Source organism: Diadema antillarum, unplaced genomic scaffold (genome assembly GCF_040938485.1).
Source record: "Diadema antillarum isolate AM-2024a unplaced genomic scaffold, OU_Dant_1.0 seq00001984_RagTag, whole genome shotgun sequence".
NCBI classification, from domain to species: Eukaryota; Metazoa; Echinodermata; class Echinoidea; order Diadematoida; family Diadematidae; genus Diadema; species Diadema antillarum.
The window spans coordinates 299,153-324,798 of NW_027272642.1; the positions used below are offsets into that span (position 1 = coordinate 299,153).

General features: G+C 36.7%; 1 protein-coding gene across 1 annotated transcript in view; it reads right to left on the reverse strand.

Moving 5' to 3' along the window:
• The window catches only part of LOC139713490 (uncharacterized), a 118,132-nt gene that overhangs the window by 81,898 nt on the left and 10,588 nt on the right, over positions 1-25,646 (reverse strand). Inside the window, exon 5 of the mRNA XM_071625217.1 lies at positions 24,658-24,902. Within this exon, the coding sequence (XP_071481318.1) occupies positions 24,658-24,902 (245 nt within the window). The remainder of the gene's footprint in view (positions 1-24,657; positions 24,903-25,646) is intronic.

Sequence of the window (25,646 nt, forward strand, 5' to 3'; positions counted from 1 at the left end):
TTTAGAATGTCTCTTATTGGCCAAAACACCTGCCAGGGGTTCGAGCCTGCTGAGAAACTAATCAATATTCATGTTTACAGCGCGCATGTATCTTTGTTGCCCCAGCAACTGCAGTGATTTCTTACGCGCGGTATCGTGATATCGATCTCCTCATAGAGTGCTTGACGATATCTCCTCGTGTGTGTACGTGTACTGCTATGCTATGCTGGGGCGGGCACGGGGGTGTGTGTGTGTCGAATTCCATTTACGTTAGTGAGTGTGGGTAACTTCTCTAGGTTTCCCGTCCATTTCTCTCTCTCTTTTCTCTCTTTTGCTTTCGTATCATTCTATATCTTTCATTCTCAGAGTACAATCGTACTTCTGAGAGTGTTTTGTTCATTTTTTCTAAGTGATTATCTCGTTTGCAACAATTTAGAGGTGAGTTTTTGTCCTAGTGTTTGTTGAATTTTTTGATTGAACACGATGTAGCTTATCTACGTATGTGCGCAAACATAGTAGCTTGTGTGGTACCCACTCGTTTGTTTTCCGTGTAAGCATTTTTGCCGTAGTGTCTTCATCGTTCGTCTTCCAAGCATCGTGTTTTCACCCTAGTTTTTCTCATCGTAGTTTTTTACCTCGATTTTTTTTGGGTGCAAGATGTTCTGTGTATTTTTTTCTACGGTAATATGCCATCGTTGATGATCTTCGTGTATTCATTACTAGTTTTTCACCTCCGTTTCATTTTTGTGTACAACTAATGTCTAACGTGGCGTAGTTACAACTATGTTTAGAGCTAGTAGTTAGCTAGGTCTGCGATGTCTGTATCGTTTGCTGATATGTTTTGTGAGCTGAGAGTGACTATGATGGGAGTGATATTCAGGGTTTTGCTGTGGTTGAGGTGATGGCAAGATGTAATTTATTTTGTGTAACCATGTATGACATTGATGATGGCGAGTAAAACTACGACACGAGTAACCTAGCCTAGGCCAATAACGAGAGCTAGAGTGACACTGAAGAAACGGGGGCTGATGCTCGCTCGTGCACGGGAGTGGTCTAGAGACGTGCATTACAGTTGTGTATTTATATTTTTTTTTTCCTTTTTCTTATTCACTCGGGTATTGTGCTACCAAAATTCGTGTCTCTGAAGAAACTCAACCAAAAGCTTGACAACAAGTTTGCATCAGGTCTATTCTGTAGTACTAGCACTAGGTTCTAGATCTAAATCATAATGGCGATGCTAATTTAGTTTTCATTTAGAACTCGATGAAATCCATTTTCTTTGCTCATTTTTCAACTGATAAATTATTTAGAACTGTACTTAAATTCTGATGTACTGCATTCACCATTGTAATAAAAAAGAGCCTGCTGATCAGGTGTTTCATTGTATCCTTTTCATTTCCTCCCTATCCTTTTGGTTTCCTTCCTGTCACTTTCTTCTTTGACCCTGGATGGAAAAAAAAAATCCCATCTTGCCATGTAAAGACAGAATACATAACCATCATGAAATATCATGACATTGAAGTGATAATAAGAAATATTCAAGTGACCAAAATACTTGTTTGTGAAAATAAATAACAAATGAAAGGTGATTTCTTATGGAGCAGTTCTTTCAAATGTCAAACAGCTTCGATAATGAAGTGAAATCTGAAAACTATCCTGGCAACAAGTTGAAATTGATAGGGAATTCTGACAAAAACTGTCACACCATTTGATGTTTGAATTTGTCTTTTTATTGGATGAGGTTATAAAACTAAGTGCCGCCGATAGAATAACAATCCTCTCAATTTGAACAAGAGCAGTAGGGTGGTACACTAGTACGACTCAGTAAACAGCTGTATGCATCGTATCCATGGGCAACTGCGGGGTAACTGCAAGAAGGCGCAGGAAATTAGACTTGAGTCAAGAACGACTATTTATTATTATTTTTTTATTCAAACTATTTTTTTTCTTGGACTAAAAAAAAAAACCAAAATATTTCATATTACGCTTCTAAAATATAAAATGAATATATGAAGTCTTTTTATCGTGATTTCATGAAGAATTAGAATTATTAAAAAAATATAGATACTAGACGGGCTGAACAAGGAAGTCTAATTTCACCCCAAGAATTTGCAACACACCGCATCTCGGGTGCATTCCTAGCGTTCTTGCCGCACTCTCACGATCACCTAGCTAGGCCATGTGCACAAGCCAGTCACATGTTCACAGTACACACGTTGTTAGCCAGTTCACCGATCTCATTCCTGATCTCGTGCGTGTAGAAAATTCTCTCAAAACTAAGCCAGACATGATTTTGGAACATACATTACAATGTCAAGACCTTTTCAGTGGACTTTGAATTCGCTACTGGTCTGTTTTAGCTCTTGAATGTACGACTTCGAACGTCCGATTTGTTTTTTACTACACCACGTGGAGTCCCGGGTTTTCTCAGCCCCATTCTTCTCCACACACGTCACACTAGCACTGTGTACCTGTGTACACACACAAGCCATCGCGATCGAAGTTTGAGCGATAGCGATAACATGTGCGGAGCAGACATGCGGATTTCAGCACAGGGTAAATGAGTAGTTGAACGTATCACGATTGTAAAACAAATCTTTTTCTATGTCTCTGCAAATTTGAATTAGGCTATCTCAGCATAGATAGATTATGATACATTACAAAATAGATTAGCCATAGCAAGAACTTGCTTACATGAGAGTTATTAGATAACGTTGCAAAATAAAAACCCCGTCATTGAATGGAATGTTCCAGAGCTATCTCGGGGGCGGGGGGGTGGGGCTCGAGGACATTATGGACACGTCGATTCGCAAGTGGGTAAGATGTGATTACAGATGGCTTGAAATGAAGAGGATTTATCAATGAAATACACAGAAACAATATTTTTTCATAATTCCTGCACAATTTATTATTTCTTTTCATAAAATTCACATAAACTAGTGCTGTATTGAGTCAACTAAGTGCATATTAGCACGAGTGTACACGCATCATCCCTCCTGCCTAGTGGGAATGACACAGGCAGTTTTTTCCATGACGTATGAATGCTCTTCGCGTGTAGATCGCGCCGTAGGGAAGATCGCGCCCAAGTTCATGGCCAACTTACTAGGCAGGCACGATATTACAGATTACACAGAGGCCCGTACGTGGATGGGTTAATGAGGTACACTGTCACTGACGAATGTAATCTAACTCCTTAATGACACCGTAACTTGTTATTCCGTATGACTCTTGACTGACGGAGCATTGGGGAATTATACAATTTATCATGGATACTGAATTTAACAAGTGTATGTGTTTTAACACCCATACTTGATCGTGAATGAGAATTCTGCATTTCAAAAATAGAATTTTGTTCATGTCTTCTCATACAGCAACTGTACTTTCTAATACATTGAAAAAATATATATATTACATAATGCTGATTCACAAAAGCCACAACAGAAGGGCTCGGATGGTTCTGTAGTCTATTACTTTATATGTGCGTGCGTTTATTTTCTTCTTCTTTTATGAGTTGCAGTTCTAATCATACCTTTTGAAGAAGGGAATTCATCCACAGGGATATTGCAAATGCAAACGCAAGAAACTAGTGAAAAATGTTCAGGAAGGTTAAAATCTTTTGAGGGGAATATCTAATATGTGGGGGCTACTTTCCTACAACAGCTTGTGTGGGCAGATGAATCCATCAAAAGCAGCTGAACTATTCATTATATATTACATTGTAGACCAATAATGGAATCAACATAATGCTGCCAATGGAAATCTGGCAAAAATATTTTAATGATTGCCTGAGGGAAATGAAGTTTATTTTTATATGATTTCAGGACTGCTTGCTTTTTTACATGATGTAGTATCTTAATTTTCTTACTCAATCATGATTTTCTTTTTTTGATTTACGTTGTATTTTTTTAAAAAATAAATTCAGTCTGAATCCTGGTCTGTGTGATTCAATCAAAATTTGATTACATATTTGACATCACAACACACAATCATGACTACATTGATCATGTAAATTCCAATATATGATGTTACTGTAGTAACAAGTTGGGGGCTATTCCCCAATTCTAAAACACCCACAAATATCACCTCTGATCCCGATATGAATGTGATGTGCAGACACACACTTCTCCGTCCACTGCTGTACTCTACAATCACAAATTTTACCACTCGCAAAATAAATGGAAAGCATTGGTTCATAAATAAGATATAATTTTGCTAAATACTGCATACGGTGTAATCATCATATCATGATGTATGGAAATCATGTTTGATATGCTGCAAACAATAGGTAGATAGTAGAATTCGCTTTTCTTATCACTAAATACCATGATGATTATAATGCAAAAAAAAAAATACAATTCTCATTCAATCCTAAATAATAGGTAGATAGTAGAATTTGCTTTTCTTATCACTAAATACCATGATGATTATAATGCAAAAAAAAAAAATAAACAAGAATAAACAAAATTCTCATTCAATCCTAAACAATAGGTAGATAGTAGAATTCGCTTTTCTTATCACTAAAATAATACCATTCTGATGATTATAATGCAAAAAAAAAAAAAATACATAAATAAAAACAAATGAAATTCTCATTCAATCCTAAACTGGAAAATATACCCCCTTGATGTGACAATGTTCCTTTTCAAGTCATGTTATTCCTCCTACGAGTGAAGTGTTCCATAAGAGCTATAGTTTACTGTTGTACACAGTAGCAGAACTCCATCATCGGACTGTGCTCACTGGACTGCCTGCTGGCCTAATTTCAAATTTACCCCATTTTGGCATCTTAGCAGGAAATACTTCATGAGGGAGATTAAAGGAGCGACGGCGCTACTGCAAACATCCTTGAATTTCCAGAGAGGTTACCTTAAAATGGACGGGTAAGCAAACTTTCAAAAGGCGTACAACTTGTAATTTACCATTTGCAGATGAAACAAAAACCCAGCTTTAGTGCTTCAAAATAGTCCTAAAATGTGAGTTAGGGATAGAAACAACAAATGAAAAAAAATTGAACCAGTATAATCAATGTTAAGTATTGTTGAATATACAGAATGTGAACAATAGTTATAATCAAAATGTTTCTGGACTAAACCGTCTACAGTTATGGTTTCATGAGAAAAATAGTGATATCTCCTTACATTATAGGCATTATTGCAAAGAAAAAAAAAATATATGGTAGGATGTTCTGTGATACAACTGACCTACACATATGCATCAAAGGTAATATCTTGAACATTTTTTAAATCACTGCTCCCAAAGGCAAACAGGACCTTTAATGCACAGAAAAAAAAAAACTGAACTTGTTACTGCTACCATACTATGGCAAAGAGGCGATCATGCATGATTGTTTTGTTTGTTGTGAACTGTAAAACAAAAATTATCCACTTTCAGCCATTTCCATTTGTCTTTGGCTGGGACTAGTAGAGTAACCCTTCATGTGCTTTGAGTGCTGATCAACACAGAATACTCCATAGTGTTGTACACACTGTCCACAGTCTCTGGCACAAAAAGGGTTAAGTTTTTACCATAGTATTAAAGGAATTTTGAGGCACTGGCTAAATCTTCCTCAACAGAGTTAGATGTGCGGTACTGTAAACACACATGTACAACAAACAGTATGGCGCACCTTTTTTGTCCGGAAGAGATATCCAAAGTAAGGGGTGGACCTTATACACGAATCCAAGCACCTCTGTTCATGTTTTGTTGTTGTTGTTGTTGTTGTTGTTTGTTTTTGTTTTGTTTTGTTTTGTTTTTTTTTTTTGGGGGGGGGGTGGTTTTAGGGGTTTTTTGGTGGTTTTTTTTAATGTGTTTGTTATTCTGCCCCGATGTCCAAAGTTGGGGTTTGTCTTATATAGAAGTGTTTACGGTCAGTCCTTATACATTTCTTTGAATGTGTAAACAGGCAAAATTAGAACCCGAGGTACCAAACCATTTTGACATGAAAATATAATACATGTATACATACACAAACGTGGCAGGCACTGGGAGTAGAAATGCCCATTACTCAGTAAACACATGCCCCCCCCCAAAAAAAAAAAAAGAGAGAAAATGAATAAAAAATAAAAAGATGCCGCAACCATTAAAAAAAAAAAAAACCTCCACACAAGCTACTGTACATGACACATAGTGTATTAACCTACATTGTAAACATGGATAAATTATGGTACATGTTCAACAATGTGGATGCTTTGATAAGGAAGAAAGAAGGAAGTACATGGTATGCATTCTTCTACACCTTTCAGGTACAGTCTCAACGGCAAAACTCGATAAACAAATCTGTCAAAGCGAGACAATGGGGGACAAACAAAACGATCTCTATGAGCATGAAAGACGTATCGTGTGGATTCACTCACCTGGTGGATTTACATTATTCCAGACAATAGAGTGCACGAAGTCTTTGGAATAGGAGCAAAGTACCGGTAGGAGGATTATATCCAGATGAGAGAAGGGGAGAGCGAGGTGGCCTTGATTTCCCCCCTGATCCCTGCCTTACCTCTGGCTTCCCTGAGCGGTGAGGTATGGTATTGTAGGTACTTAGTCCCTGGCCAGACCGGCGTATGCACACAGCTGTGGTTCTACACTGATCTCATCACAAGCCCTTGCTCCTTCTCTCTCTCTCCTCTCTCTCCTCCTCCTCTCTCAATCTATCTATCTATCTCCTGTTCCTTCCTATATATTCTCTCTCCATGTCCTGCTCCCTTCTCCTTCTTGGGACAACTGGAGAAACATTCCTTTTAATACTACACACGTCGCGTTGCACACTCAACAGGCATGAAAATACTTCTCCAGGTTCGCTGGCTGCCGACACTACCACACACAGATTGTTAGCTGACTAGCCGGCCGGGCTGGCAGGCAGACACACAAGCGACCCTTCTGCTCACTCACTGAACGCGAACTGCAGGTATGTATCTGGATCAGCAGAGCAAAGCAGGAGCCCTCTTGTGACTATAGCTGTCCACAAGTGTGCCCACTTCACACGCAAAAGTTAATTCCCTCATATCTTGTGCGTGACTCCTCAGCAGTGATGCACAAGTGTATAATGTACAAAGTGAGCACTGCTATTGTTTCAAGTATTTTTAGCATTGGGTATAATAAGAACTAGGGTTTAGTGCATGCTAGTTTGAAACTCAATTGCGTGGAAATCGGCTGGATGTCTTGCACAAGAATCATGCACTGCTCATCAGTGTTCATACAGCGTAATAATAAATTAGGGTAGATAGCACTGATATTAAAGTTTCTGCTCAGCGTCAATTGTCGGTTGATGGAAAGGCACAATATTTCTAATATTTGTATCATCACAATCAGTACACATAATGTGTGCCAGCACAAACATTTCGAAAAAACCTCTTACTATTAAAATGTTTAGTCCTCGTTAATACACGATGTCAAATAAAAAATGATGGTCATATCAAATGCAGATAAAGCTTTAGGTTTAATGCAAATGATACACAATATTCTCTTACCCACACATCTGCATACACAGGCACACACACAAACACACACACACACACACACATACACCCATACAAAAATCAAACAGATCCAGTACATCCAAGTATTCAAAAGTAAAGAGGAAGGGAAAGAAATTCACATGCAAGCAAATAGGAGCGTATAGATGAAGGTGGAACTGATCTCCAACTGCACAGCGATCGGTGATCAGTTGGTCCGGATTAATTCTGAGCAATAAGCGAGCATAAAAATAAAATCAAAAAGGTCACTACAAAAGCACTTGCGAGCAAATCTGGTTACTTACAAGTTGTAAATAGAAACACGTAGAAAGTGTCCCGCTGGATATGTACAGAAGATCTAGATAGGACGCACACTTTTGTTCATTTTACTCTTTTCTGTCCATGACGTAAATGGTTATATAGAAACTGAGAGTTTGTCATATACAAACGCCAATTAACTTTTTTTTAAAGTATGTGCCTACGCACCTAAGATCTAACTTCCCAAGTATTGTCATCAATCATTATTCTACCCATACATGTACCTACGCCTCGTAAAGTTAGCAAGCCCACTCAGAAAAATGTGGCTATTAACAAAGCATAGCAAGAACCAAAAAAAAAAAAGTGACCTTTGCTCTTACTGAGCTGTAAGAGAGTGTTATTTTAATATAAAAGACGGATAGCAACAAAGATTCATGCACATATCACAACAGTTCATAAAAATCATGTTGTTGCTACCAAGATATCTTTAACCAGAATGACTAAGCTATAAACTATTGACTGCATAATTCAATTCAAGACTATCAATTTTAAAAAAAAAAGTAAGTATAACAGATTCATCAACTCAAAACTCAAAAACTTACACTTTCCTTTTTAGTTACTATTTCTGCTTATAATAGACTAATTTCTCTTTATCTACAGTCTTTATTTCAGTGTTTATTTGCTTTTTAATGCAAAAGACACTGGTAGAAGAGGAAACATTTTACATGGGTCAGACTTTAAAAGCTGAAAATTAACTGCGTCTTAAAAGCACCTGGATTTTCAACCAAAGAGTATGAACAGATCTTATTTCTGCTCATCTGTTTTTGTCCAGTCTCATTCCATGGTTGTTCTGTTTTTGTTTTGTAGTATGTCTGTATGTTTACTGTTCTGTTTTTACTTGTTGTTGTTTTTCCTTTGTGTCTCTCTTTCTTTGTTGAATAAAAAGTTCGTGTGAGGTTTAGGACCCCCCCCCCCCCTCCAAAAGGAGAAGAAGAAGTAGAAGATATCTAGAAAAATTTATTACATAAAATGGGGGAGGGGGATATACACACACACAACAATCGAATGCATTCAGGTTTGGCGATATTTTGCCTTGTGCTGTTTCTGATGGCTTTTGGCATTCATTTCTGGGAAATGGATAATCTAATCATCACATTTTAGGGGAAGAAATTTCCATATTACTTTGCAAATGGTAACTGGCAACTAATGCCTCCACTCCCCCATATCAGAGCTGTAATGATTTTTATGCGACTACATGTACATTAAAACCAACATTTTACATAAATCATAGTATCATAGAAACCAAACCAAAAATAAAAGAAGCAAACAAACCAGCAAACAGAATTTATGACAGCAAGTCTGCAATGTGGTGTAAGATAGCAAATTCCTGAAATCATAAAATACATCCATTGTGAATCAGCTTGACGAAGAAAACTTGTGGTACATGTATATCGTGGAGGGATGAAACAACTTTATTTGTATCTTTGTATTAACAAAAATGATATGGACCAGAGATTCAAACATATGTATGTACAGTATCTGTATGTGATTCATACAGTATCGTATATATTATACAGTCTTCATGATGTATACAATATAGTAGAGATCTGTACATAGTGAAAGTATTTACAGCTGACATTGTACACAGAATGACAAAACCATGATATAAGATAAGAATCTTTATATACAATTGTACACACACACAGACTTATCGTACACTGTACTGTACCTTAAGATGGCACAAAGTGGACCAGTGCTTGTCAGAATAAAGATTAGTACTATCAACTAAAAATCAGATCACATTATAACAGTCTCAAGAAATAAGCAAGTGTCCGCATATAAAATTGTAAACATTGGCAAGTGGAAGCCTCAAAAGCACAATCAAACGGAAAACACACTTTTGTCACTCAGCAAACTACATCTGTACATTCTTCTTTGTTTTCCATTTCTTTTCCTGGTCAATAGACAGTCTGTTTTGCCTATGAAATTTTCAAAACCTGTGGCCTATCTTGGAAGAGATTAGGATATGTGCCAGCGAACAACTAGTGTGAAGACTAGTAGAGCTGACATGTACCACAATCTGCCACAAGATGGCAGTATGCAGTCTAGTGGTGTCCTACAGCATTAGCTGCACATGTGTACATTCATCATCATGCTTTAACTGTAAAACCAGAAATGTTTGCGGCATGAAACTCTTGTGAATTGGAGCAGACAGCCTTTTTGTAGTGTAAAACTTTTGCAAATTGCCAACCGCAAAACAAAAATTTTTAAAGGTGCCGGTATACCATTGTACTCATATTCAATACAGGCATTTGCACGCATACATTTTGCTTTCACGAATCTTGGCTCCTCGCAAAATTTGTGAAAGTATCATGCACACAAAAAATATATCTGGTTTTCCAGTATTTGAAGAACTCTCTACAAATTACCCTCCCCTTAACCCTGCCCCCCCCCCCAAAAAAAAAAAAAACCAAAACAAAACAAAACAAAAATAAAAACAAAAATAAAAACAAAAACAAAAACAAAAACAAAGAAAGTGCATTCCATGCTTATAGGTGAATTATTTTTTCAAAGAAAGAGCCCTAAATTCAGCAGGCTTTAATTAGACATTTCCAACCTCATAACAGGATGTCAGGTTAGTTTTAATATTCAAACAGCTACGTGTACTTTTACGTCATCTTTTTGATATGGCAGGCAATATGACATGGATTTATCAACCTTCCTGGGTAATTATAGTTGTTATCCAGTTGCATACTGTAGCAATGTAGACCCTCTTCTGTAAAGATGCTCAATTACTGTGAGGTATACACGTAGATGACATCTAATTACACAACTTCACATGACAAGCTAATTTTGGAAATACTATCTAATGAATAATTTTCATCATGTTTTTGTTTTTTTTAGACAACAAATTTGCCCTCTAAATCCTTGAAAATTTGCTTCTATTTCCTTCAAAATTTTCATTATTCTAGTATATCAAGTATCAGGTTCTTCCCCATTGAAATAAACGACAACAACATTGAATGCATACAGATCTGCAGTGGTTATAAGCCAATGACCACTTACGTTTAACAGACATGAGCATACCAACGCAAAAGACTAAGGCTCATATATTGAAGGGTTAAAAAATATACATATATCTTCATACTCAGACAAGAAATGAAATACAAACTTAGAGTCAAACAGACTTAATAAAACATGATCTTCAGGTGGAATGTTCCGTGGAGGTAACCTCTCGAAGTTCTCAGTGTGCACTGTGACACCTTCATAAAACGTTTGCAATAATGATGTTAACAAGAGTTGATAAAACAAAAGGAATCATTCAAAACTTGTAGAATGTAGATTTTTTTTTTCTCTCTTTTTCATTTCCTCTCATGATTATAGATACTGCTCTCATTTGTTTGTATATTGTTCAGCAATCCTAGACTCTGACATTTGGACAAAATTAAGCTATCAACCTTTAAATTTCCATGACAAGCGTTACACTTTATACTTTTCAGCCAAATCCTTGTATTTCATGATTTTCTCGACTGTACTGTATGTATTGTGTAACTTTACATGAGAGGTATTATTAAACATGGGTATGAATCAAAGGTTTACAAAACAATAATCTTTCTTTTCTTGCACAATAAACTCATTTGATATTTTGCATGGTCATTCTTGACATAAATACGAACAAAATCGTCACAAAGAAAATATGTTTTGAAAGTCAAAAGTTTGATTTCTCTATCAGAGTCACAGTACATGTACATGTACATGTTTCAGAGGTACCTTTATAGTAATACTTGGGTTATTACAAGGAAAGAGAAAGATAAAGGAAAGCTGATATTCCCTGAACTCATTCCTGCAATGTTAGGCTGCCTAAAAATGGTAATAACCATAGTTGGTTCTAATTAAATACTATGCAAATATTTACAAAGCACTGCTTTTGATATGACGGTTGTATATGAGTGCTTCGTGCCGTATAAGTAACAGAATCAGGGCAACCTGCGTGATATATCACTTGCCAAAAAACAAAGTGGAAAGTGTCAACAATTATTAATTGCTTGCCCTTTTTTCCCCTTACGGGACTGTTGACAAATTTATATATAATTATATACAAATGTACTTTGTATATCAAGACCCTGTACACTTTTCACATGGACAAAACTCAACACTGTTGTCTTTTTTCAATATCATTCATTCGTTTCCGCTCTGAATCATGAATTCAGCATCTCCGCATATTGGACAGTAATTATCAAAAAAAGCGTTGCAACATGGCAAGAACATCCCACCCTATGTATTCAGGAAAATATATAAAATGTCCTATCTTACGCAAGATTATTTGAGATATTTTGCAAGTTACAAACAATTATGAAAACACCTATTAAAAAAAAAAAATAGTGGAGAATACAGGCATGAAACTAACTTAAAGAATAATTCATCTAATGGGGATAGAATCAGACAGATCTGAAGATAAAATGTATACTAAACTGCATGTAGTTGATTTAGAATGAGAATTATCAACCAAAGGACTATAATTATAGACAGAAGACTGGTATAGATTCTGTTCACTTGAATTTGTTGACCTTCCTACAGAAATTATATTGAAGTTTTAATATAAATGTACAAGTACTAGCCATCCACTTTACCTTCCACCATACATATAATTATTTCTTTCTCAAGGTATCTAATTCTGTCACTGAAGAAACTTGACATATTTTGCCATGACACTTTTATATAATACATCTAGACTTTTTTTTTTCATAATCTCGATTTGAACAGAGCACAGCAATGACCTTTAGTTCTGCATAAATTAAAAACATCCAAGCTATACTGTTGTGTCTATTATTTAAAGTTAATGACATTTATCAAGCAATATTCATCAAAAGTGACTTCACTGGAAAGCTCTCTTCACAAAAAAAAAAAATAGCTAAAAGACTTGTTAACTATTCTCCTTCATTGATAACAGCCCTTCAGTAAAAGTTCATAAAACAGATGACACACAATGATAAAAAAAAAGATTAAAAAACAGAATGTGACAAGCAAGTGCTTGTGCTGAACAGGCGAAGGTTGTTAGCGATGGCAGAGGTACGTTGTACATTGAGCAGTGTGTGAAAGGTTAGATCTTACTTTGGGTCGCCTCCTATTCGCTCTTCCGAATACGAAGCAGTTGAATTTGCATCCAAGATGCTCTGTTGCCATAGTAACCCCACATCACCAGAGGTTGAGACAGGGAAGAGGAAAGGAGAGGAGAGGAGAGGAGGAGGGGTGAAGGGAACCAATGGCACGGTAGAGGGCGACAAACAGGTATGGCAAAGGTGCAAGGACGTCAAGACGCAGTACGGATGAGATGCAGGTGGTGAGGCGGAGGGTGAGTGAGACAGACAGACAGACAGACAGAGAGAGAGGGAACAAGACAAGAAAACACAGACAAACACACAGGTGAAATATTGCAAGGGGCGCAAGCAGAATACAGCAGGTGTTTTGTGTGGGTTTTTTAATCACTTCTTTTTCTATTTCTACGCTTTGCTACGTGTAGGAGGAGGAGGAATTAGTGCTATGAATATAATGACATCTAGCCAATGACGAATGGAGCATTTCCTTGGTAAACATATTTTCATATGAATCCAAGGACTTATGAATAAAACATATATAGATATGTGACTGAAATATGTTACATATAAATAACATATGCCAACCTGCATAATGTATGAACAAATATATACCACTTTGTGTGCAGTATATTTGACCAAATTTAAGAGGTGCAGCAACTCAAACCACATTCAATGAGTTACCAACATATTAAAGTGAAATTTGGCTGTACAAAGTGCAAAATGTATTGTTCAGCAGTCTTAAAAATAGCAAGAAGGGGTATGTTTGCATTTCAAGTATTAACAAGTGGAAAAGAGATCATACACGAATCAAATACCCATTTAAATTCCCAGATAGGCAGAAACCCTCATTAAACTTATAATACCAGGACATTAAATGTGGCCTTGCATCACAAATCCAACAAAAAAAATTGCACCATTTGATTTTACGTGAGGGACAAGGAACCAGCTTTTAAGTATAAAAGGATATATAAGGGAAGATTTTTTGGGGAAAAAAGACAATTTTGCACGAGGGATAACACACACAAACACACACAAAATGAAAAAACTAGAAATGTCGCTTTGGCGACTGGTATGCCTCCGCCATAATGCATGATTTTCCCAATAGGTCTAGATAGTACATGTGGACAATGTGTGATTACATTTTCACAAATTGGCAAAATATTGAAATGACAAGTTTGTCACAAATGTGTTGAATGTTCATCTTCCTTGACCTAGGTTTAATTGGATGAATAGGAGAGCATGTATCTAGGGATTTAAGGACTTTAACTCGACTTTGACCCATTCATACATTTAGGCATTGAGTAATTTTCAAGGTACAGGTGTGGAGAAAAAGTGCAATTTCTGAATTGAATAGTAAATTGTTACCATTTTCATCTGTTCCTTGACCCTAAAATTCATAAGATAATCACTTTCAGGTAGAACATGCATAATATGTACTATGTTTCAAGATAACTTGAGCCACTTCCGAGATATGGAGGAAAAAGTAAGTTCAGCACTTTCACTTGATCTTTGACCTTTTGACCTTTGAGGCAAAAAAAGAAGAAAAAAAAAACTTTCCAGAAAATTTCTATGAGGTTACACATGTATGCATACACCAAGTGTAAAAAAAAAAATAACCCTGCTGGCATTGCATGATAGGAGGGAAATAGTAAAATTTTGAAGTGTTGCACTTGACCTTTGACCCCTGACCTTTGACCCCATGAACCCTACATTCTCTAGATAATCACTTCCAGTCAGTATATGTATATACTATGTTCCATGAAGATACCTTGAACAATTTTCCAAGGTATAGAGAAAAAAAAAGAAGTTTTAATATTTTTACTTGACCTTTTCACCTTTGACCTTTGACCTCATGACCCAAACTTTCACCAGAGAATCTTAATTGGGTAATACATGTATACACTAAGTTTCAAGAAAATATCTTCAGGCATTCAATAGATATGGTGGAAATAGTGAAATTTTATGTATTTGACCCTGACCTTTTGACCTTTGACCTTTGACCTCATGACCCAAACTTTCACCAGAGAATCTTAATTGGGTAATACATGTATACACTAAGTTTCAAGAAAATATCTTCAGGCATTCAATAGATATGGTGGAAATAGTGAAATTTTATGTATTTGACCTTGACCTTTTGACCTTTGACCTTGAGCATGTGCACCCAAAAGTTGATAGGCACAACTTCACCCCCTAATACACATACATGCCAAGTTTCATTAGGATACCTCAACAGGTTTTGATAGTTACCTTGTCCACAAAATTCATTACGGACGGACGGAAGGACGGACGGAAGGACGGACGGAAGGACGGACGGACGGACGGACGGAAGGACGGACGGACGGACGGACAACCCGAAAACATAATGCCTCCGGCACCACTTCGTGGCGGAGGCATAAAAAAAGGTAGTAGTATTAGAAGAAGTAATTATAATATTAATAATAACAATAATAATAAAAATAATGATGATAACAATAATAATAGTAATAATAATGATAATGATAACAATAATAATAATAATAATGATATTACTAACACAAGACTTTACAATCTAAAATCCTTCAACAGGTGAGCTGGTATCAATAAAGCAGGTAAAAATGACATGATACCTAAAATTCTAAACTCTGTAATAATCCTGTTTGTACCCGAACATTATGAAAGTGCTGGATTGCTAGAGACTTCCTTTTATCCCAAATATCTAGTTTAAAAAATACTCAGAAGAAAAGTACTACATTTTTGTATCAAACTGAAACAACAAAAATATTGACAAATAAAAATGTCAATTTGTATAAAAAAAAAAAAACAACTCTCTAACAAATTCAAGTTGTAGTGAATGCAAAATGCAAAGATATTAATTAGTGAATGATCTATGGCATATTGTAAAATGCATGAGAATAATACAAGGATACACAATGCAAAAAAGAAATAATAATAAGTACATGATGTTACGCTTCTTTTTTTTTTTTTTCAATGATTTTTGGTGTAACAGTATATCACAGAGATAATGCGCTTTGAAGCTACAAGTATAAAGTCTTTGTGGGCATGAAATGGGAAGAAATAGTGATTGCTTTAATTATTATTGTTGCTGTATTTTAGTGTGTGCTTTGTTTTGCTGTTGCTTTTTATAGGGTGGGTTCTGTTCATCTAATAGACGAAGTTCAAATGACGTCATCAAGTCATACTGAGGAACAAAAAAATTGCATACGGGGGCCTCGATATGTATTCACATGGGCAAGCGCGTAAGTGCTACATCCCATGTCCCATCATCGCGTGCGATTTTATCAGCCAGCAAGGCAGGCTGGTATGCTGTACGTGTACCACACACTAAAACTATGGTGATTTGTTTTTTGCCCCTCAGGCAACACATTTTTTGACGCCACAGAACCTCGTCTACAAAACTTGAATGGTTCCTTTGTGGTGGAAATTCTAAGCTGAGAACATTTGCATGTTTACAAAGCTACTCAACAGCCGACTCATATTATGATAACTTTCACAATTACTAGGTACACGGACTGCCACTACAACTACTACTAATCATACTGCAGTCAAGTTTCTAATCATGGCCATCCCTATCTTCAGGTCTGCTTGCCTGTTTCTTTTAGGCGTTTGTTTGTTTGTTGTTTGTTTGTCTCTCTCTCTCTCTCTCAAGTTTTGAAGTAATGGACCTTATGTGAGTATACATAGGTGCCATTATGACAACTTTTAGAAGATTAGTTGAGCAATGAGTAAAAAAAGATAAAATGTACACACATAGCTACAGTAGTGTATAGCAAACTGTTACGATTATAAAAGTTGCGTGGCATTTACTACCAGGAACAATTGCAATACGAGTACAGTTTGAGAAAAGAAATGTGAAGAAAGCGTAAATATTTATGACCACAAAGACAGAAGAAATTACACATATTGTTCATTGCTGGCATTCCTACAGTCCAAAAATATGAATATTGGAAAAACCAATAAAAAGTTAACTGAATTTGAATTTGACCAATGACAAGTAGTGGATTTTGATTTTGCATGCACGGGTTTGAATCTAAAAATGTCTATAGAACCTTGATTCATATCAGTGATAGCATCACTGGTTGGATTAGGAATTATTTCTAGTGATTATACCAGGTGCTACATCTCATAACACCACTACACATGGAATGAATATTATGTGACTAGCTTTTATCATTTGATATACTGTAAAACATGATATTTTCGTGGCATTAAATTTTCGCAAATTGGAGCCAACAGCCTTTTTTTGCAGCTTTCACATGCATTCTAATGTTGTGAATCTTGGCTCTCACAAATTCGTGAAATTAAAATGCACATTCCTCGTTTTACAGTAGTCGTGGACCAAGCATTTAGTGCCATAGGAGAGTATACAGAAGATGTATCAATATCAACTGCCAAAGGCAAACGCCAGGCGATGTCTGGCGCGCATATCACAATCGTGATGATACTTTTATAGTGCTTTTCAATGTACAGTTATTGACCTTTAAACCTTTGACCTTGTCCGACTTATAAACCAATCAATATTCAAAGTTGACCGACATTTTTAGGTGATGTAGAAATTGTACCTGCGGTGTGAGTTTGATGGTAATAGCTCAAAGCTGTGAAAAGTTAGAAGGAATACATGAAAATTGTTGACTACACTATTAAACTAAGATGATGAAAAAGTGACACTTATGTCTTCATTTTGCTACGCGGGCGAGACAATAAACTAATAAATGATGAATGTATGGGAATCACAAGTTATTCAGCAGGCTCGTAAGCTTTTTTGTTTTCTTTTTCTTTTTCTTGTTTTGCACAACCAGGCTTCCATTATTATACTTTCTCCATCTACTTTGAATCAAAAAGCATCAATATTAAAAAACTAAAGTCATATCTCTGCTCAGTCAGTCAATGATGTCACAGCCAGCGGGACTATGAAGTACTGTATAAGCTGTTATTTTCGCGAGGGTTTAATTTTCGCAAATTTCGTGAACCACACATGGTCCGGGAATTTAGCAACATGCAAAAATGTCACCGTGCGCTAAGGTAATAGTGCGCTTATGAAGAGCTCCGCATCAATTCGCGAAAACAACATCTTGCCAAAATGTCTGCGATCCCCTCATTTGCGAAAATATCTGTATGTGAAAATAACAGCGCATACAGTACATAAAAACTACCAAACAAATCACAAAAATCAGTGAGACTAGGAGAGCCTGCCTGTCAGTTCATGCACTAGGTCTCAATTGCTCAAACAGTGTGAAGGAATAATGCTCGATACTTGTTTCTCGTTTCCTTTTTTCAGAATTAGGTATTAAACAGAACAGTATTTGAAGATAGACAGTAGGAATGCTGACCCATATCCATACATCACACACAAAAATCCACACTTAAACAAGAAAACACAATAACTTTCAAACACAAACCACACATCCACACACATACATTGTACACACAGACTGTAAGAAATATCATTAAGCTTGCTATTATGACCGGAAAAAGTTCAGATGTACTTCCCTGCCATTGTCTCATCTACTTTCAATAGTGTGGACTGCTTTTTAAATGTATTAAAATCCATGGATGTTTCCTTTCCTACAGCATAGCAATAAATCATTTCATCCACCTGTTCTCTCCACGTTTCTCAAGCAGGTGTACATTCATTCAACATTCATCAGTAGTTGCTAGGTAGGGCAAGCCACCTATAAGCTTAAAGGGTGTTTACAGTTCTGGTCGGAGTGAGAATTTAGCTTTTAACGTTTTGCAAGATATTCAGAAACCATTCTATGAGATGTCAAAGAGCATGCAATTCTAAGGGGTATCAAAAGTTTATTTGATGAAAATTGGTTTTGAAATGGCTGAGATATCCAAAAACAAGGTGAAACAAAGAGATCCTAATAAAAGGCGTGGCATGTTGCCTTTCATAATTATCACTTTTTGGGATATCTCAGCCATTTGAAAACCAATTTTCATCAAATAAACATTGAATCCTTCTTAAAATTACATGCTCTTTCATATTTCATGAGAGGTTTCTCATTATCTCACTTAGGAATGTTCAAAACATGAATCCCCACCTCAACCAGTACTGTACAGTCCCTTTAATGGTTATTTAAAAAGGAAATCTTTCCTTTTTGTGAAGAAAGTACAATGTATGCACAGAATCTGATATTTGAATGTGTTACAGACATGGTTTATTCCCTCTCTCTTTTTATCTATCACTCACTGTTCTTCAAGCAACACCCTACTTTTTAATACGTGTATGTGTACAACTTGTGTGGGTATTTCTAGGACAAACTCATCGCAGAAATATTTGCATAGAGAAGAAAAAGAAGCAACAAATAAAGCAATGCAAAGTCATTGCGTGTTCATGTGGAAAGATTGTGGATTTAAAACTGTTTTGTATTGTGGGAAAAATGACAGATACCCACTGACTCATGTGTGAACAGTTTAAGCATGGTTGCACACACACACAAAAAAACAGTTTTGGGGGACGAAGATTCTGATTCAGACAGAAACCATGTTTAATAAACAGAGCTACTGATCTCTGTATATCCAAATAATCATGATGCTGATAATACTCATGATGAATAAATGAACTCTGATGCACATTAAAAACAAGAATTTCATGGGGAAATATATCTGATTTCCACTAAAAATGGGAAAAGTGAACTTACACTGTATTTTGCATGTGAAATAACTGTTTGTTTGTTTGTTTTTTTTTTTTTTTTTTTTTTTGGGGGGGGGAGGTTTAGTCAGAAAAAACAACATACACTTCTACACTTGTAGCAGTTGGCAGCACTGGAATCTACAATGTAAAATGTATTAAGGAAAGGACAAAGTTGCTAAATATGCAGATCAAATACTACATAAAACATCTCTATGACAATATCATTTTTACATGATTGACCAAAAAAAAAAAAAAAAAATACTCCTGAAAGCTATCAATGATCTTTCGTCACAAGTACAATGTACAGTGTGTATGAATGCATTTGTGAGATGACTGAACCATTGAAATAGTCTGAATTGTATGTATCCCTTATAATTTGGTAACAGTGATAGATTTGTATGAAACCATATGGCTGTACATACACAATGGAGTTTTGAATGCATGAACCATGTATACATTTTCCACATGTACACATTTTGCTCATAATGGGGTTTATGAATGTACAATGTATGAACAATGTGACTTGTTTGAATTACTCCTGTGCATTTGCCATAGATTTCACTTTAAATGACAACAGCGATAGATTTGTATGAAATCACTCGTCTATCTGTGCGCAAACAAAGGGGTTATGAATGCACGGACATTCTGACATTGTTGAATTGTTGGAATTGAATCATCATGCATTCTCTATGAAACCATGATGCAAATAGATTTGTATGAATTCGCATGTCTGTACATATGCACTTGTGGGGATGTGACCCTGTAAGGTATAAAAATTCTTGACACTGCAGCACACTGGTGGACAAATAATGAAATATTTGTGAGTGCAATGGACAGAATATTTGATGAGGAGAGAGATGAAATGATCCATTCAATGAGGCGCAGCCAATTAATAATGTCATCTTTCAGGGGAATGAAATATTCTGTCCATTGCACGAATGAAAAACATCTATTTGTTTTACATAACACCTTCAAAAAGATCCTTGTCATTTGATGTTTTATTAATATAGAAACAAGAAAGAACACAACTGAACTGTAAACTGAACTGGATTAGGGAGTATTCCATGTCATTATCTGATTCCATAAAATTCAACTGACGAACTTGTTACCTCGCAAAATAAAAGGCAAATTTTCCATAGATATTATGCATAGCACACCAGGGTTCTGTCTTAGCTGAGGGTTACCAACTGACGACAGTGGCTCCGCTCTATGTTCTTGGGTCTATTCCACCTAAATTGTGGCACAGAGTTACCTTTTTTTTTTTTGCCTTTCTTTTTTTTTTTTTCACCTACGATTCATCTGTTCTACATTATCTACTTGTATGCTCTGTCTTCTATTCACATGCATTCTATCTTGACATTTCCTAATCTATTGTTGTCCTATTATTCTGTCTATCCTGGGCCATGAGAAGCTGCTGATATAAACACATGCATTCGGCTTTCCTCCTTTAATAACATCTATGGCAGTGAAACTTGAACATGTACGGAGAAAGACTGCAGAAAAACTGGCCAATGTGCATGTGCATGTATGTTTGTAGCAACACTTTCACTAGAATTCACAAACAGAGCTTAAATCAAGTCCATAGCCAAAATCCAATATCCGACCGGAAAAATAGGCAAAACAGGAGTTACTTTCATACAACTGTACGCACAATTTACACAGTGTAGCTTGCATCCATTATAGGATACCTTGGTGTAGACAATGGGTCACATGCATTTACGTGTACGTGTACACTTTCACAATTTGCATAATCCACAGACTAGATTTAAATTGTTTGTGAGAAATCTGGCCTTTATTTTCAGACGAAATATTCCTCCTGCATGATAAAATTTTGTCATGTGAGAACGTAGCCATTGATGTCATGGGCAAGATCAGAGTCGAGACAAAATGATGTTGAAAGTTCAGATGAAATAAATTTTTCAATGAAAAAGAGAGACAGAAGTATCAAGGAAGTCAAAAGAAAATAAAAGAGAAGAGAACAAAAGTACAAAATCAAACATCGACATCTCTTGCGATTTGTTTCAAAGTACAGTATGCACATGTAGCAGCTACTTGGTAGCCTCTCTAACACATTTACAGAACATTACAGACCCTGGTAGCATGGGAATCCATGGAGAAGAAATGCTTGGCCAGCTCAGGATGAATTTAAGAATCCCTGTAACGAACTGTGTCCATTTTTATCACTGATCTGTGAGTAAAGTACACAGTCACAGCTGAACAATCTCGACTAGAGTCGACCATTACCGATGAGCATAAACTTTGGTGCATATGCATTCGCTGACTGGTGTTATTCATGGTTTTCTAATGTACAAGTGTAACCCAGTGGGTAGCGAATGAATTGGGCCAACCATGAATCCCCATGCTACCAGGCTTTTAAAGGGGAAATCCAGTCCAAATATAAGTTAGTCTGATAAAAAAGAGTAAAAAATCTTTCGAGTTCAATGGTAAAAAACTTGACTGAAATCGGATGAAAAATAAGGAAGTTATGACATTTTGAACTTTTGCTAATTTCTGCAAGACAGTCCTTGTACAGTGGATATGAATATGCAAATGAGTGAGCTAACGATGTCATAACCTCAGAATTTTCCATTGATCGTGTACAAAAAATGATGAAAAGTCAATGTTTCTGTCATTGAAGTCTGAAACATGATGTTATTCCTGGCTGAATAACTTCAGAACAGTGATCAGTTTATAGATACATTGTATACCAGGATTTGAGCCTTGGCCATAATAGCATTTGAATGAAAAACTGGAAATTTCAAATTGTTGTGTACAAACTATATGGCAAGTTGTGAGAGTATGACATGCTCACTTTTCCATTTGCATATTCATATTGACCATTCAAAAGCTGTTTCCTGAAAAATTAGCGAAATTTCAAAATGTCGTTTCTTCGTTGTTTTTCACCCGATTTCGATGAAATTTTAACCCTTAAATTCGTAATATTTCGCTCTTTCTTGTCAGACTAATTTATATCTGGACTGGATTTCCCCTTTAAAGGGTGTGTACAGTTCTGGTCGAGGTGAAGATTTAGCTTTTAACGTTTTGTGAGATATTCAGAAACCACTCTATGAGATGTCACAGAGCATGCGGTTTTAATGGGTATCAAAAGTTTATTCGATGAAAATCGGTTTTGAAATGGCTGAGATATCCAAAAACAAGGTGAAACAAAGAGATACTAATAAAGTTGGGGCATGTCGCCTTTTATTATCAGCACTTTTTTTGATATCTCAGCCATTTGAAAACCAATTTTCATCAAATAAATGTTGAATCCTTCTTGAAATCACATGCTCTTTCATATTTCATGAGAGGCTTTTCATTATTTCACTTAAGAATGTTCAAAACATGAATTCCTACCTCAACCAGTACTGTACAGTCCCTTTAAGCAATGAAAGGAAGACATTATCTTTCCAGATCTCGACCTGGTTTGACAAAGATCCACGAATGATGGAACATGACCTCCAAGTCAACAGAAATATGATATCAATCCATTAAATTCTGGTTATGAATTATGACTTGTGTGGAGATGCTGGTATACATGTACACATGTACATGTAGAATGTATGGTGGTGTGTATTATTATGCATCAACAAATTAAGGATAGCTTTACACCATCTAATAATTCCACAAGTGGTATAGAAAATCTACGATACAAAAAGCCGTAGCATTGAAACACAGGGGATAGGGTGTTCCTATTAAGTGACGAAAATACATACACGTGGTACATTGGTACATCAAAATGTGACTGGGGTAATTCATTTGATGAATATATCAAAGATAACAAAATCTGTATGAAGTGAGAGTGGTTGTCACACGTAGCTTACAAATACAACTGTATACACTGAAAAATGAATGTGTCATACCCATACTGTGAATCTGAGAAAAAAAGCCATCATGTGTTTTCTTTGAAGAAAAAATAATAATATTCATGAAAATTTGTACAATGTCAATGAACAGATTGAAGTCACAAAAAAAAGAAGAAAAGATAACATATCACCTGCTGTCCATTTGAATGTCGTACATACACATGTACTTGTTAGTAACCATGTATGCGAAGACTACTAAAACATGGTACATTGTACAGAATTGCTGCACGAATGTGCAAACTGTGTCCCCTCCAATACTGCACCTCCAATAATCATGACACATTTACAAAGACATCCTACAAAATAATTTGTGCCAGAAACTATTCAAAGTCAGCAACAACAGGATCCAAGCATCATCGAGTTTGTTAGCAGTAGGTCTAGGGTAGGCTTAAAAAGATGAGTTGTAGGCAAACCATACCACCAAGGGTTTCTTCAGCTTAAAAACAACAACCAAAAAGGTATCATGCATGTGTAAACATTTTGTGTGCCGCATTTGAATACTTGACTCAGTCAACAGCTTGCCAACTTTGCGCATTGTGCTCAAATGCACAGTTAATACGCATAAACTGATGGATAAACCGCAATATGCTAGTAAAGGTGAAAGTGCCATAGCCATACACGTAGCTTTGTCATGAAATTTAAATCACAGCAAAGCTTGTAGATTTCTCTACAACTCTACTGTACTGCGTCTTTAATATAAACACTTCTATAAAAAGTTATATGGCTTTTGAACAACAACAAAAAATGTTTTCCAAAAGCGCTCATGTGTTATGATCTCAGAGTAATGTGCCGTAAATGGGGCTTACGCTGCAGCACACATAGAGTTTAACTCTGGATGTGCCATGGTGTAAACCCGCTGTGTGCAACATTATTCTGACATTATTGTCATGCTTTGGGAAAATATTCTATTTTTCAAATCTATGTAACTTTTATAGATTTCTGTTAAGCTCGACATGTAGTGAGCAATGTTGTAGAAAAAAATGCCAAGCTTTGCTTTGATGTAAAATGTATGACAAATCTATGATTGTTTTTTTTTTTTCAAATGACTACTAGATCTATTGTAAAGGCATGACTTTTGCACACAAAACAGAGACAGAAACCTAGAATTTAAATGCAGAATCCAGTAGGGAACACCGATTGCCGGTCATTCACCACATAAAATGCAAAAGCTATGTGCGAGAGGAATGGAATCGCGAGAAACGCTTTCATTGAACTGTGGCATTTGGCAATTTATCAATCGGTTTGGGCGGGTTTGTACGTTTGAGCAGAATATGCGAAGTTGGCACGCAGTCGACTGAGTCGGGCGTGTGAACGTGGCACATAAAGAGTTAAAGGTGTGAGGGAGAGTAGGAAGTGTAGTAAATGATGAGTTGGCTTACCTCTGAAGCACTGAGCTTTGCGTGGATGCCCATCATGGCCGTGTTGGGCGAAGGTGGGGGTTGGTCCGGCGTGCCGGGGCGCTCCAACGCCCCCCCTCCTCTCCCCTCCCAGTGCTCGGACGCCGTGGACGACGTCAGCTCCTCGGACGGAGTGCTCGGCTGCGAGCTGATGGAGCCCGGGGATCGCTTGGCGGGGACAGGTTTGCCGCGGCGTGGTAAAGGCACTGGTTTGTGTAAAGGTGAGGCTGTAAAGGATTCAAGGCAGAAATTGTTAGATCTTGGAACCAGGATTAAACAATCTTCATATCTGTATCAAGTGTGACTATTAGAAAAAGAATACAAGGCTGCAAGAATGTAGAACACACAACGTCTCCATTCATTTGTGTGTTTTCATGATTAATCTCTCTCATAGGTTAAAGGTTATACATTGTATATAAATCACTTTTGAAAAAGTCACAAAATTATGAATGGTGGAACAATGTCTCCCAACCCATGTTGCCATCGGGGGGGGGGGGGGGGGGGGGGGGGGGGGGGGGGGGGGGGGGGGGAGGTTAATGCCCTGAGCGGGCGATTCAATGCACCTATGTATTTGCTGACACATACAAGCCTGTACAGTGGCTGATGGGTGCTATTTGTGGCTTTGAATGTACCCTGGTGGGCCAAGAATGGGGACCGATGCAATCAGACCACCCCCATTTCCCAAGGCTACAAGATCTTAACCCGTTCCTTCAGTCTGGAATTCTCTAAATACCTTCAATGTCCCCCAAATGAGATTCTTTTTGCCCGTCGACAGAGGACCTTATGTAGATCCTTAGATCCTTATGTCACTAGGTGAGTCCCATCTTTTATGAGGAACACTTTGTTTTGGAAATATCGCAGCCATTTCAAAACCAAATTTTCATCAAATAAACTTTGAATTACTCTGAGAATTATTGTATGTGCTTTCATCTTTCGTACGAGGTTTCTCTCTATCTCTCACAAAAAAAAAA